This window comes from Trachypithecus francoisi, unplaced genomic scaffold (genome assembly GCF_009764315.1).
Source record: "Trachypithecus francoisi isolate TF-2019V2 unplaced genomic scaffold, Tfra_2.0 Lachesis_group3, whole genome shotgun sequence".
NCBI lineage: Eukaryota > Metazoa > Chordata > Mammalia > Primates > Cercopithecidae > Trachypithecus > Trachypithecus francoisi.
Window position 1 is genome coordinate 132196637 of NW_022681468.1, and position 15444 is coordinate 132212080.

The 15444-nt window shown below is 41.6% G+C and overlaps 1 protein-coding gene across 1 annotated transcript in view; it reads right to left on the minus strand.

Annotated features, from left to right (window-relative positions):
* Nucleotides 1–967: 967 nt before the first annotated feature.
* Nucleotides 968–15444, minus strand: part of MYZAP (myocardial zonula adherens protein) — a 93955-nt gene continuing 79478 nt past the window's right edge. The window contains exons 12-13 of the mRNA XM_033189977.1: nucleotides 11217–11317; nucleotides 968–1921 (exon numbers count right to left, since the gene is read on the minus strand). Coding sequence (XP_033045868.1) covers nucleotides 1825–1921; nucleotides 11217–11317 — 198 coding nt within the window. The 3' untranslated portion in view covers nucleotides 968–1824. The remainder of the gene's footprint in view (nucleotides 1922–11216; nucleotides 11318–15444) is intronic.

Sequence of the window (15444 nt, forward strand, 5' to 3'; positions counted from 1 at the left end):
AACTTAAAGTATAATAATAATAAAAAATGAAATAAATAAAATTACTATGTTTTTCTTTTCCTTGTTGTAAGAGAGAGAGAAAGAAGTGAATGTGGAAGTGTTGGCAGAGTAGTTTTCATTTCTACCTTGGTCTCATTAAAACTGACATTTTAAAGTCATTGCATTTCACTTAGAAACTGCTTCTAGACCAGTTTCTCCAGGGGGTTGGGCTCCCAGGACCCTCTGCCTCTCTCTGAGTCCAGCTTCCATATCTCCTGTCCTAAGGATAGCTTTTTCCCTAAGTGCTCCTCCTTGGTGGCTGCCATAGAGCATGGTTTTTTGCTGCTAGAATAGCTCCAGTGGTGAGACTCAACCAGCAGTCAGCAGTGCTCTAAAACCTCCAGAATGACAGCAATCACTGCCCACGTGCCTGGCAGTGCCCAGTCCCTATGTGGGAATGACCTCATGTGGCACTCACATCAGCCTATCAAGTAGGTGTGATGATCCCAGGTTTTTAAAGGATGAAACTAATATTCAGAGAGCTTTGATGACTCGCCCAAGGTCCCACAGACATTGTTTAAATACAAATTTGGCTCCCAAATGCACATTTTCCTCTTAGCATGGTTCTGACTCACAGTGATTTATCTAACTGAGTTGCTTTGCTTTCTTACTTTTTTATTTCTTTGTTTTTTTGGAAGTGGAGACAGTAAGGGGTGGGAGATTTGAGGAAAGGTTTAAAAGTAAAATCCATTTTTGTACTTTGTGATCATTAATGTATCTTGCTTTTTCCACATGGTATATTAACTAAAATTTCAGAAATTAAAAAGACAGAGAGGCCCCCTGACACAGAGTCAGTCTTATGGCTTACAGATGCTTCTATGGATTGTACTGTCTGGAAGATAATGTGATCTGACTTTGACACTCATTCCAGAGCCTGATCTGCTCTCTGCCCCTTCTACACGGTCATGGATGAAACACAGAGACAACATTAGTAGAAAATATATGGTATTTATTAAACATATGTGACATAGGTTATAATATCAAAGTACAGCATGCATGACCAGATTATTCATTTGTTTAACAAAAACACCAATTGATACTGAAAACGTTTAATGATTAAATTTCCATGATATATAAAATTCTCTTTAAGTTCAAGTGAGAAAGAAAAAAAATCACAAGTTGAATAAATACAGTGATTTCAGCTGGTCCAATGAAAGCATAAGGCACAAATTAAACCAAGGGACTAGCGCATCTGAATGAAGCTCGTCTGGCCCACACAAGTCTCTAACTGCGGCTCCCGTGACCCTGCACAGATGCTTGGGACCAAGAGGAAAGAGCACCTGCAGGCTGGGAACCCTCCCTTCCAGGTTCAAGTTTGGCTGGGTGCCCATGCTCCTTGTGGACAGGCCTCTCTGTACCAGAGAAACGCTGCCTCTAATACTTTTATGGGTAATCAAAACCTTCATGCTCTATCAAACGATCCTGGCATGAATAACATGACACTTCAAATTAATGTCCTTTTCCCTCCCAACCAAAGCAAATAAAATACATTGTGAGGGAATCCTCCTGACAGGATTTCAGTATCTACAAAGAAAACAAATGACGGCACAGTACAGCAGGGTATGCCGGGTGGGTGTCTGAAACGTGACCTTGTATATCCCTCTCTTACCTGCCCACTCCACCTTCACTTTCCTTCCTGTCTCAGAAGTGGATCAGAGCCTCAGGGATTTCCATTTCGGCTTACACTGTGTATAGGGGAAACAAGAGTCACCCTTCCCAAAGGATTTCAAGCCACAGGGTTCCAGAGCCTTTGTCCATCTATAAAAAGTGTGTGCCTCTGAGTGCCTAAGTCAGAGTTTTCTTCATGGTTAACTCCAAGACTCTTGTGTATGGGGTGTAGTTCCTAGAAGGCATCACGATTTCACGAGTCCTGCCTGTTTGACTGAGAAATGAGAAAAGGCAGGTCAGGAAAACGAAACAAACCCCCCTATATGCTTCACATGTTAAGACAACTCTAGAAAATGGTGTTTACGCACATAAAAATAAAAAGACGATAATGCGGCTTAATATTTCATTTAAATATTACAAACGGGCCCTGCAATGGACTTAATGTTGATGTTTTCCCAAATTCATATGTTGAAATCCTAACCCCTAAGGTGATGTATTAGGAGGTGGGGTCTTTGGAAGGTGATTAGGTCATGAGGGTGGAGCCCTCATGAATGGGATTAGTGGCCTTATAAGAGAGGCCCTAGGCCCAGCGTCATGGCTCACGCCTGTAATCCCAGCACTTTGGAAGGCTGAGGCAGGCAGATCACCTGAAGTCGGGAGTTCGTGAGCAGCCTGACCAACATGGAGAAACCCTGTCTCTACCAGAAATACAAAATTAGCCAGGCGTGGTGGCACATGCCTGTAATCCCAGCTACTCAGGAGGTTGAGGCAGGAGAATCGCTTGAACCCAGGAGGCAGAGGTTGTGATGAGCTGAGTTCATGCCATTGCACTCCAGCCTGGGCAACAAGAGCGAAACTCTGTCTCAAAAAAAAAAAAAAAAAAAAGAGAGGCCCCAGAAATATTCATCATCCCTTCTGCTATGTGAGGACATAGCAAGAAGACACTATCCATGAACCAGAAAGCAAGCCGTCACCGGAAACTGGATCTGCTGGCACCTTGGTCTTAGAAATCCCCGCCTTCAGAACTGTGAGAAATACATTTCTATTGTTTATAAGCTAACTAGTTTCTGGTACTTTCTTACGGCAGCCTGAACAGACTATGACAGGTTAAATATAAAAATGTTATTTTTAGCAACCTGTAAAGGTTGTACTAGGCCTAGGCATCCATGGTTCAGAAAAATATGAAACATGCATTCAAGGGACTTGTCACCTGGTGGGAAAGATATATACATAAAAGAATTTCATGTACTGTGTTAGAAACTATAACAGAGACATAACAGCTGTGCTGGGCATTCTTCTTTTGCCATTTAGCCCTACTCTCCCCCTTCTCCACCCTACTCTGTGACCCGGAAAGGTCAGCATCAAGGGGTGCCCTTGCCCTTCAAATTCAGTTCCTTTTGGCCTACTGCAAGGTGGTAGCAGGGGATCAGGGAATGAGAGGACAAAAAGGTCAGGACATTTGTCCCTTCCCAGCCAGGCTGCAGGTTGGTAGTTGGCAGCATCCCTCTACCAGGGCCCCTAGCTATAGCTCCCCAACTTGTTCTCGTCCCCTGGCTTTCTCCCCTGCCTCCTCAGGCAAGGGTGGTAACAGCTTCCACTGTCACTAGCTCCAGAGCTTGCCACTGTCCCTTGTTTATTTCCCTTAACATTGCCCAAACGTCCACAATAGTCCCTTCATTTAACTCTCAAGACTCCCTTCCCGCCATGACCTGAACAAAATAAGCATGAAGACATGATGGGAAAATTGAGGGCAGAACAATTTAGTACCACCAGGAAATTCACATCTGGAAATTCACACAGAGAAGGTGAATCTTGAAGGATGCCTAGCATTCACCAAGTGGGCAAAGCAGGGATGGGAACTCCAGGAAGAAGGGGCAGTATGTGCAAGGCAGAGATGGGTGAGCACACAGTTTGCGGATGCAGAACTGCAAACCGTGTGCTCCTTTGGAACGACTGGAACAAAGAGTTCACAATGCAGGAGAGTGGCAGAAGATGAGGCCTGCTGGAGAAGGGTTCCATGTCCCTGGCTAAGAAGTTCAGAAGGGGACAGGGAACTACAGCAGGTTTTTAAGGAGGGCCATGGTCTGCTCATATTTTTATTCTAGCGAGATTCCTCTGGTACTATCAAGGGTTGACTAGGGAAGGATTATTCTGAAGGCAGGTCAGTTAGAAAATTCTTGTTCTTCAGGAGGTGAAAGAGAGATCATGAAACAGAGCTTGAATTCTGACAGAAGCACTGGATGGGAAGTGGCAGGGAGATTTTAGGGAGATATTTGGGAGTTACAGTTAACAGGATTGGGTGACTAAGACATCCCATTTCTTTTTCATCCTGGACACGTAACTACATTTCCCAGCTTCTCGCCATTAGGTGGGCCTTGTGACTAAACAGGGAGAAATGACTTCTACTACTTCCATGTTTAACCCATAAAAATCTTCTACATAAATCCCCCATGCTCTCTCTCTTCCCTTTTATGTACAGCATACAGTTGGAGAATCCAGGAGGACTCCAAAGCGCAGGCAGGGTCGCTAGATGGAGGAATTCCTGCATTCCTGAAAGACTGTGTGGAGTGAAACCTATACCAAACTGCCTTAAACTGTGACATAGGAAATTAATCTTTACCATGCTAAGCCACCGAGACCTGTGGGTTCTTTCACACAGCTACGTTCTTTACCCTAACCAACGCGATGAAAAAATGTGTACATGAAGCCTAGGAGTCGAATCCCTTTCCCCTAACTTCCCACATCCAGTCATTCACCAGGTGATAGAGGATGTATTAAAAGCATGGCAGAGGGTGTGTTTTAAACTTTGCATGTCTCCCCCAAGGAGATTCTCCGTGTTCTCCACCCAATCCCCATATACACCTATTATGGAGGCTTCTGATACCTCCATAGCTTTTGTTTTGTTTTGTTTTGTTTTTTTGAGACCAAATCTCTCTCTCTTGCCCAGGCTGGAGTGCAGTGGCATGATCTCAGCTCATTGCAACCTCTGCCTCCCAGGCTCAAGCAATTCTCCTGCCTCAGCCTCCCATGTAACTGGGATAACAGGCGCGTGCCACCACCACCTGGCTAATTTTTGTATTTTTAGTAGAGACGGAGTTTCACCATGTTGGCCAGGCTGGTCTTGAACTCCTGACCTCAAATGATCCACCCAACTCAGCCTCCCAAAGTGCTGGGATTACAGGCATGGGCCAGCGCTCCAAGCCTCTATAGCATCTTCCTGCACTTGTTGCTCTACACATTTGTGTCCATGGCTAGGTATAATTTCTGTAAGGGTGAAAGCCACATCTCCATCATCTCCATGAATCCAGCAGCTCATAGAAGCCAGTCACAGAGCTATTACCTCACATATGAATTACAAAGGAAATCAAAGGTTGGAGGAGTTTCAAGAAAAAATGGTCCCAGTGTCACCTGCCACAGAGAGCAGTCCATGCGACCTGGTGATCCAGGAGGCCCCAGAGACCTGACCAGGCAGTTTAGTGGAGTGCCAGGAGCAGAAACCAGATGGCTATTTGTGCCAACTCCTGTGAAAATTCCACATAACAGAAACAGTCTCCAGTGACAATATCCTGAAAGCCCATAAAATGCAGAAATATTTATAAAGGTGAACCTTCTAGGGTTCAAAAGCAGGCTCTCATATCCCGATCTTTTAAAAAAGAAGTGGGGTATTTTATTTTGTTGATCACTAGGAAACAACAGGATTTCAAGAACAGAAATAATCTCAACCACAAAACTGAAACCCAACCATTTGCCTTAACACATTTAGGCTATTGTTAACCTTTTATTAATCAATAAAGGGGCAGTTCCCCTGGGGAAAACAATAGCAGAATCAGCAAATAAAGCTTTGACAAAAAGCTACTTTGTGTTCTGGTCTTTGCAACAGAAATACGAAAATATAAGCATTTTAAAGCACCTACTACGTGCTGAGCACTTACGACCATGGGGAATATTTTTCATCAAATTGTGCCTATTAAGACATAATTGATGAGTTTGCTGGAAACCAAGTTTCACTACAGGGCAGGAGAAAGAAAAGTCACTTTTGTTTTGGTTTTCGTCTTTTTCATTTTTCTTTGTAAATGAAGGCTAGATGACCGGGACTTGTTCTCAATGGCTTTCATTAACATATATCAAAGTTTTCAAACCAAACTCCTGAGTCTTTAAATACACACATACACTTATGTGTGTGTGTGTGTGTGTGTGCGCGCGGGTGTGAAAACTCCTGAACCCACAGTGAGTCTCCTCTCACCCTTTCCCTTTCCCTCTCTCTTTATGAAGAGATCCTTTGTCACTAAAAATTTATGGAAAACAAAGATTAGATGAAGTAGGGGAAGCATTTGAGGAGGAGCAAGTGAGGCAGAGAGATGGTACTGAGTAGATTAGACAGTCTCAGGCAGACTGGCAGCAGGAGGAATGTGAAAGAAAGAGGCAAGTCATGAAGGAAAGAACAGCACAGTATAAGTGAGTGAGTCAAGGAGCAAAATAATTCTCTGACTCAGAAGTGACTACAATATACTGAGTTTAGGTGTCTGGGAAAGCAGTGGCTGCAGCCACAGAAATACGAAAATGCGGGGCACTTCCACTGGACATTCTATGCCTGTTACTTCACTTAATCCTCTCAACAAGCTTCCACAGGGATTGCCACCAAAATCATCCTTTTCAAGATGAGAATCAAGGAGGGCAGGAATTTGCCAAAGCTGCAGATACAGCAGGAGGTAGACTCCGAACTCAAACCCAGGTCTAACTTCCAAGCCAGTATTCTTACTCACTCCTAAGAGGAGTGACTTTGAAGAAAGAGATGGCACACTCGGCCATGCAACGGCAAGTATGAAGACCAAGTGGACACCAGCTGGGAGTGCCCAGAAGGCTGTGGGGAACAAGGACTTGTATTCAAGAGAAGGGTGCACACTTCCTGTGGCTCAGCCACAGAGAGGAGAGGTGAAGCTGTGAGACTGGATGCAATCTTTGCAGGAAGTACTGGAACCAAGATAGAGCCATGTGGACTACCATGGCAAGGGTCTCAGAGGAGGAAAAGAAGCCATCAAAGAAGCTGGAGAAGGACAGACCACAGAGATAGCTGGAGAACCAGGAGAGAAAACTCCTGCAAGGATAAGAAACAGGCTGAGGAATCCTTCCTTTCTTCTTAGCAAGGACTGTCGAATGCTACAGGGAGATGGCTCCATTCGACAAATATTAAGTGCCTAGTATGTGCCAAGCATTGCTCTAAGGAGGTCCCAGGGAGAATGCAATTAGTGAAATAGATGAAAATCCCTGCCTCGTGGAGCTCGTATTCTAGTGAGGGGAGAGAGAGAGAGGAAAAAAAAAAGAGGTAAAACATAAGCAGGAATCACTTCATCCAAGGCCTTTATTAAATAAATAAATCATGTGATAATACTGATCCCCTGCCTACGTTCCTCACTTGGTATGTATCTTTCACTTATTCACCGAACAAATGTTTTTGAGCATCAACTGAATGCAATTTTTTTTTTTTTGAGACAGAGTTTCACTCTTGTTGCCCATGATGGAATACAATGGTGCGATCTCAGCTCACCACAACCCCCACTTCTTGGGTTCCAGCGATTCTGCTGCCTCAGCTTCCTGAGTAGCTGGGATTACAGGCATGTGTCACCACACCCAGCTAATTTTTTATTTTTAGTAAAGACGGGGTTTCTTCATGTTGGTCAGGCTGGTCTCAAACTCCTGACCTCAGGTGATCTGCCCGCCTCGGCCGCCCAAAGTGCTGGAATTACAGACGTGAGCCACCACACCAGGCAACTAAATGCAATTTTTTTTTTTCACACAAGACAAAAAACAAGTAGAGCAGCTCTAAAAGTGCTATTAGCAGTAGCACAGCATGTAACACTTGCAGTTGTACAGATGACTGCGTAGGAGAGGCCATGCTATTCTATAATGAGACAAGTGCCCCATGCCTGCAGCATGCAGGGCCACTCTCAGGTCTTAGCTGACAGAGACCTTATCAATCACTGGGCCTTCCAGAGTTTTACACAGTGTCTAGAGGGAGTGTCTAGAAAGTTTAACTGAAAAGTCCAATGCATACTGAAGCACTGTATACTTGATCAGGCTATCAATCCGTTTCATAAAATCAATAATTACCACCAATAAAAAGTTAATGAAATCATCTAAGCATACTCAAATTTATTTATATTTTATACAATGTTCTACATAGAAAATCAGAGAGTGGGATTAGTTAATATAAATAGTAATAGCTATTAAGTGCTGAACTCTGGTCCAGTTACTATGCTAAAATGCTTTCATTTTTATTTTTATTTATTTATTTGAGACAGGGTCTCATTCTGTCGTCCAAGCCCCCGGCTGGAATGCAGTGGCGTGATCTCGGCTCACTGCAACCTCCACCTCCTGGGTTCAAACTATTCTCCTGTCTCAGCCTCCCTAGTAGCTGGGATTACAGGTGCACGCCACCACACCTGGCTAATTTTTTGTATTTTAGTAGAGACAGGGTTTCAGCGAGTTGCCCAGGCTGATCTTGAACTCCAGAGATCAGGCGAGCCACTGCCTCAGCCGCCCAAACTGCTAGGATTACAGGTGTGAGCCACCATGCCCGGCCTATTATTTATTTATTTATATATTTTTTGTAGAGATAAGGTCTTGCTATGTGGCTTAGGCTGGTCTTGAACTCCTAGCTTCAAGGGATCCTCCCGCCTTGGCCTCCCCAAGTGCTGGGAACACAGGCATGACCCACCATGCCCCGTCTCTAAATGCTTTATGTACACGTTTTCATTTAATCTTCAAAGCAACCCAATGAGGTTTGATATTATCCTCTTCGTTCTTATTTTAAAGATGAAAGAGTTGAGGCTTTAGAGAGATAAAGTAACTTGCCCAAGGCTGAGCTCAGCTAGCAGCTGGCTGGGCAGGGAACTGGACAGCCTGAGCCTCCCTGACTGTCCCACACTGATGAATTCCTTGTAGGAGAAGAACAGGGAGTAAGAACAAAACACTTCTGCATAACTCAGGCTTAATTCAATGCTTGTACTGGTCTAAAATATTCTAGAGAAAAAAATCTTAAAAATATTCTGGACAATACCGTGGAATATTTTATTAGTTAGATGCAAATTTGAAGTCCAAGTATGAACCAGGAATTTTGTTAGAACATACACACCACCATTTAGTAGCTCTCTGTTTATTACATATTTTCAAACTACTCATGTACTGCACCAAGACTCAAGAAGGCCTGGTTCTAATTCCGGCTATGTGGCTTCCAGTGAATCACTTGATCTCTCTGAGCCTCGATTCTGGTATCCATAAAACATGGGGATTAACTAGACCGGGAGTTCCAATTTGTTTCTGCCCATAGAGCTATTTATTCAAACAGAATCTTACTTGGAATCCAACAGACAAAATAGACTAAAAGCTGACTTTCTCAGGTTGTTTTGGGGAGGAAGGAGGGTCCCACAGGCCAGCCCCTCACTAACCCTCCTCATCCCCCCGGGCATCCCGAGGCCTCTCCAGGAGCCCCAGCTCAGAGTAAGGCAGTTCCAAGAAGTGCAGGTGGAAGGCCACTGCCCTGCCCTGAGTTACCTAAAGATCCCGGGCTCCTCCCCACCCAGACTTGCCTGGCGCCTTTCACATAGTAGGCACTTAATAAATATTTGCGAGGAAACGAATGAAATATTATTCTGCCTTTTCGGAAACACGGATATGTAGTTTTCATTTCCTCTGCTGATTGACCTAGGTAGTTAAACTGCTAAGATGGATCCTGGGGGAAACCAAATGTTACATTTATGGAAAAGCTGCTTTTAGACACTGAAGTGGCTTCCAAGTTCACCATGGCCATAAGTTAAGGGTCTGTCAGCACTTCCATTATGAAAACCGCTTTGTGGTTTCATAACTTAGCCATAAAAGTTTGCTTCAGGCTATACTTGGGCATACAAATTGAAAAGCTTGTTTTAAGCCAAAATGTGGGAATTAGAAAACAAACAATTTATTGGTTTCAGACATAGTTTTGTATCCGTCTTAGCCAAACAAGATTTATTATGTGGGCAATTAGAGTGGACTAGGCCACTTGGCTTTTGAAAAACACAAAAAGTGGGGAAATGGCCAAATTATTTATATTTCAAAAAGGTCTCTGAACACAATTGATCATTCTTTTTGGTTATATTTTCACCATGTACTTTGTACCACACGATGATGAGATCCAGAGTCTAATATCTATCTATCTATAGATATCTATATCTATATCTATAGATATAGATATAGATATCTATAGATAGAGATATATATATTCAACATTTTCTGTTAATTATATCAGAATGATAAAAAATGCCTTTTTACTAGAAGGCAAGCAATGTAATTGAGGACATTGTCAAAGAAAGAACCTAATGCTGCTTTTGGTAAATTCTTTTAGAATGGCAAGTGATTCATTTTAATTAACAAAAATGATAATAGCAGTAATAAATACAAATTAATAAAGTAAGGAAAGGAGGCTTTATTATACAATGTTAGAACTGCTGGAGACCTAGTCAAATCACTGACTTTACAAGTCGAGAAACCGAGGCCCCACCGAAGAACCTGACTGAAGGCGCCCTGCTGCTGGCTGCTAGGACAAGAACCAGGTATTCCACACCCCAGCTTGGTGATCGGCTTGTCACTATTTCCCACCAGCTATAACCACTCAAGATTCCAGGATTCGACGTTTTTCTAGACTATTATGTCCAGCAAAGCACACACAAGTGTCCCAGTCCACACAAGAATCCACCCTCCTGCACACAGGATACCAGGCATTTTGTGACCTTGATGACCTAAATCACAAGTCACATGTCATTAGCATCTTTGCTGTACACTTGTTTTATGTCCTCTTTAGGCCGGGCACAGTTGTGAGCACCTAGAAGTGGCGAGTTAGTTATCAGAGGCACGTGACTGCGTTACAGCCTCTAATGTCACCAGGAAGAGACACAAGCGTGGAAGCAGCTTAACCATGAACAGGTCAGTCCTCTAGCTCAGGAATGTGACTGAACAAGCCAGGTGATAGTTATCACATATCTGCTGATGACTCAACCAGAGCAGGTATTTATGAACTGGACCCAGTGCTTGACAATACCCTGTTACAGTTCTGAGGAATAGATGAATTTTGTTCAAGGTTCAGATCCTTCCTCTTGTATATCACTAAAGCACCTTTGATGCCCCTCTCACACTGTTATATATGTCTACCTACATACCTGTCTCTCCCTCTAGACTGTACTCTGGGGCAGGAACCAAATCTCATTCCTCTCTGTGTCAAACTGTCAGACATAGGAAAGAAACTAACAGCATTAGCTGAATGAATGAAGGAAGGAAGAAATGCATGCATTCACTGACAGGGCCCATCTCTCTCTCTAAATGGCTTCCCCAGGTCTCTCCTTTGCCTACCCCTCCACCCTGCACAATGCCCCTGTTCCTACAGAAACCAGTCAAGCCCCTCAGCAGCCACGACTTGGCTTTGCAGAAATATTTTTGATAGGAAGAATGCAATTCTGCTAAGAACAGCCCAGTAAAGTATTTTCTTCAGCCAAAGAGGAATTTGAATAAAAAAAAAAAAAAATCAGGAAATTCCTAAATACCTGGGTAGAAGATCACAGCCCACTCCAATCTCTCTGGTTTCCACTTCAGTCTTGGCCTGGGTTTCTAGTAAATAGTCCAGCCTGCTTTGTAGTTCATTATTCTGGAGACGAGAAAAAAGGTATTTTCAGTAAGTCAAATATGTTCCCCCCCAAATATGCATAATACAATTTATACGTATTATCTGATTTTGCCCCATAACATGGGCAACTAATCACAATGTATTTACAGAGCATCACTTATGCAATAGGTGTTGAAGAAATAGATTGACTGAATCCATACAAATGGCTTTCTATGCATGTACAGACATGTGCATCCAATTTTACACAAATGAAAACAAAATATTGTAATCTTTGTTATAATCTGCTTTTTCAGCCACCAATTTGTTGTAGCTATCTATCTTTATTAGTTTTCTTTTTGTGTCAACAAACTATTTTAATTCATTAATAGTATTCCATTGTATGGATACATTATTTATTTAACTAGTCCCTTACTGATGGGCATTTAGATATTTATCACGTTTTTGCCATTATAAATAAGGTGCAGCCCAACTTTTAACACCTCCTCATTAAACTATAAAATGAGCAAGTCTGTTAATTTAACAGTAGGAAATACCTCTATAACTTAATTAGTATTTCATAGGTGTGGAAAAATCAGAATCTCACACATATAAAGTAGAACAAGCTCCTTGGGATTAAAATGCGCATTCTGAAAAGTTTTTTTCTTTCGGGCCAGAGCCAAACATTACATAAGTTAAAGATTAGATGCTCAGCAATTGGAAATTTGCCTCATGGGGGAAGTGAAGGACAAAGAAGCAAGAGATACAGAAATGAAAATAGACAAAGAAGTTGAAGATACTGAAATGAAAATAGATGAAGTGCTGGTGCCTGAAATCTAAAGGGCAAAAACATCAAAAGAAAAAAAAAAGTTCAGAAAGAAGTGAACAGTGGTTATCTCTGCGTATGAGACTTGGGGATGCTTTTTAAAAAGTCCTTCTATATATTTTTCATTAATGCTAGACTAAATGTTCAGGAAGCAGCGATCATATCTATCTTCCTGGTTGTATTCTCAAAGCATGGCATGCAGCAGATACAAGATAAATATTTGCTGAATAAATAAATTTATAATTGATTTTACAATGAGTATTTTATTTGCATAACTAGAAATGAAATTGTTTGCTCTTTTCTTAAGTTGGAGCTGAAGCTGAGGCACTATTCTAAGACACTAGATAACACAACAAAGTTTAAAAGTTCTATGGAGACAGAAGCTCATTTGTTTCGAAAGAAAGAATGTGGGTTAAACATTCAGTAGCTCCCGCTCTGAAAGGTTGATACCAAGGAGCAAAGTATCAATTCTGGTGAAAATCCATGTTCTGTACAATGTAAAGGTCAATGAATCCCTTCTGATACATAAGAAATGGTGTAAAGGAAGAGAATGCTCTCCAGATTCCTTAGCAGATGACACGCTATGACAGATCAATAGGCTCTGAATCTATCACCTTATCCCCAGTATGGAAGAATGGTGCTGGCTTATTTCCAGAGAGTCATCAGCATTCATACACACACACACACACACACACCACACACACACACACACACACACACGCCCACGCAGAGAGAGAGCGAGAGAAAGAGAGCACTTCCCCAACAATGTCTGAACTCTCTAATTTATAAGGAAAGAGAAAGGCAGAAGAGGCCTGCCTTTGCTGGATGCTCCAGTAATCACATAGCCTTATCCCTTGTTAGTGTAAAGACTAATCGTGAGGATTTCACAGCATGCTGGGTCTAATACCTATAGGCAGGGGGCCTAAAAGACAAGGTTAGCAAATATGCCACAACTGATACACAGTGAATAGTGGACAAGTGACCCCAAATCCTTTGTTCTGTTTCATGGGAACTCTGTGTGTGCACGACAGACACCCATAGAAATCGAAATAAAAATGTATACCCATGAGAATATAATGCAATCAGTAGAAAAATTATTGTATATCTACTATATATCAGGCAGTGAAATTAGGTGAGGGGAGAGTTAGAAGTTAAAGAAATATGGCATTATTTGCAACCCTTGAGGAGCTTGGTCTTGCGGGGATACAGATAACTTAGCAGCAAATAAGAGAACAATGTGCTAAGTAACATTATAGGGGGACCCACAGAATATTAAGAGGGAACTCAGAGGGGACATCTGACTCAAAATGGGACAGGGGTGGAGTTTCTGGAGTTAGGCAAGAGAAAGAGAGTAAGAAAAAGCAAAGGAGCTGAGTATTCCAGAACTGTGGAACACACAGGGTTGAGAAAAGGCACCTTATTGCATTACACAGGTGTGCAGAAGTTAGTTACGAAAAGCTACGTATGCCATTACAAGAAGTTAGAAACCAATCTTACAATCGCAAGGTCAGCACCAGAATTTCTTTTAATCACCTGGCTCCCAAGTGAAAGTTAGATTGGAGGAAAATAAGACTAAAGGCAGCAGGAAGGCCACTGCAACTATTCAGCTAAAGAGTGGGGGTTGCACTTGCAGTAGAAAGGAGTATGCACCCAACACACTGATCCTGCTGCAAGTCACAGCTATACATTCTGAATAACAGATTAAAAACAACTTATGAGGTCTCTAGAGAAGTCAACAAAGACAGGCAAGTTTTGGAGATGAGGTGAAACTTGAAGCACGTGGCAAGCAGTTCTCTGTATTCTCTGTGTTCTATTGTTTTTCTTTCTGCTGGCAGCTTTGCCCTGAGAGCAGCACAGTCATGGTGGTGGCAGTACAGATATAGCAAAATATTAACAGAAAGATCATCTTTCTGGTGGAAGAAACCAGGAGAAGGATGCCAGGGCTACTAACAGTAGGGGAGAAGGCAAAAGAGGAGAGTCAGAGTAGGGGGAAAACACTAAACTCTTGTATATAGACTCAGCTCAAGTCTCTGGTAGACCACTGGACCATGCATGTCTGGAGAAAACTGAAAGAAGTTTGCAGCTAATGTTTAAAGAACTGAACTGAGCTCTGCCATCACCATCACAGACAAGCAGGATGTAGTTAGGTCTGGCTAAATTCATTGCCTTTTAAAACAAAAACCCAACAAAGCACTCACAATGTCCAACTTATAATCCAAAATTATGTGACATATAAAGAGTCAGGAAAATATTACCCATTCCTAAGGGGAAAGAGAATCAACAGACACCAATCCTGATATAACTCTGATGTTGGAATTTTCAGACAAAGACTTTAATGCAGCCATCATAACAATGATCAGTGAGACAAAGAAAAATATGCTAACGATTAATGAAGTAGTAAAAAAAATCAATAGAAAATATAAAAAAAAAGAACTAAATGAAAATTTTAGAACAGGAAAGTATAATACCTGAATTTTTTTTTTTTTTTAAAGTCACCAGATGGACTTAAGACTGAAGATGATAAGGGAAAAAGTCAGTAAACTTTAAGATACATTAATAGAAATTATTCAATTGAAAATAGATAAATAGAAGACCAAAAACAATAAATGGAGCACTGCAGAACTGTGAAGCAATTTGAAAAGCCTAACATATGGATTTTTTAATCAAAGAAAAAGAGGGGAAAATTAAAGCAGAAAAATCACTGTACAACATAATAGCTGAAAACTCCCCACATTCAGTGAAAGACATAAATTTACAAAATCAAGAAGCTCAGTAAACCCGCAAACAGGATAAATTCAAAGAGAAACACATCACAGTCAAACTTCTGAAAACCACAAATGAAGAAAAATCTTGAAAGCAACCTGTTACATACAGGGACATCATCATCTGAATTACTACAGATATCTCATTAAAAACCACGGAAACCAGAAACAGTGAGTACCAAGAGAAATAAACTGGCAACTGAGAGCTCTATGTCTCTCAGTAATGAAGGCAAAATACAGACCTTACTTTCAGATAAGAAAAACTAACAGAATGTTTTACCACCTGGTCTGCACTACACAAAATTCTAAATAAAAGTTCTTCAGGCTGAAGAGAGATGACATCAGAGAGAAAATCAGACCTTCAGAAATAGAGTATATATGTAAGAATCTAGTTTCTCTTAATTTCTTTAAAGTGCATATGATCGTTAAAGCAAAAATAATAATGTATCATAGTTTTATAATGAATGTAGATACAATACATATAAAATTATAGCCACAGGCACAGCAGTAAATGAACCTGTATCATTGCAAGATTTCTACATTTTACAAGAAATGGTACAATATTATCTCTAGGTGGACAGTGA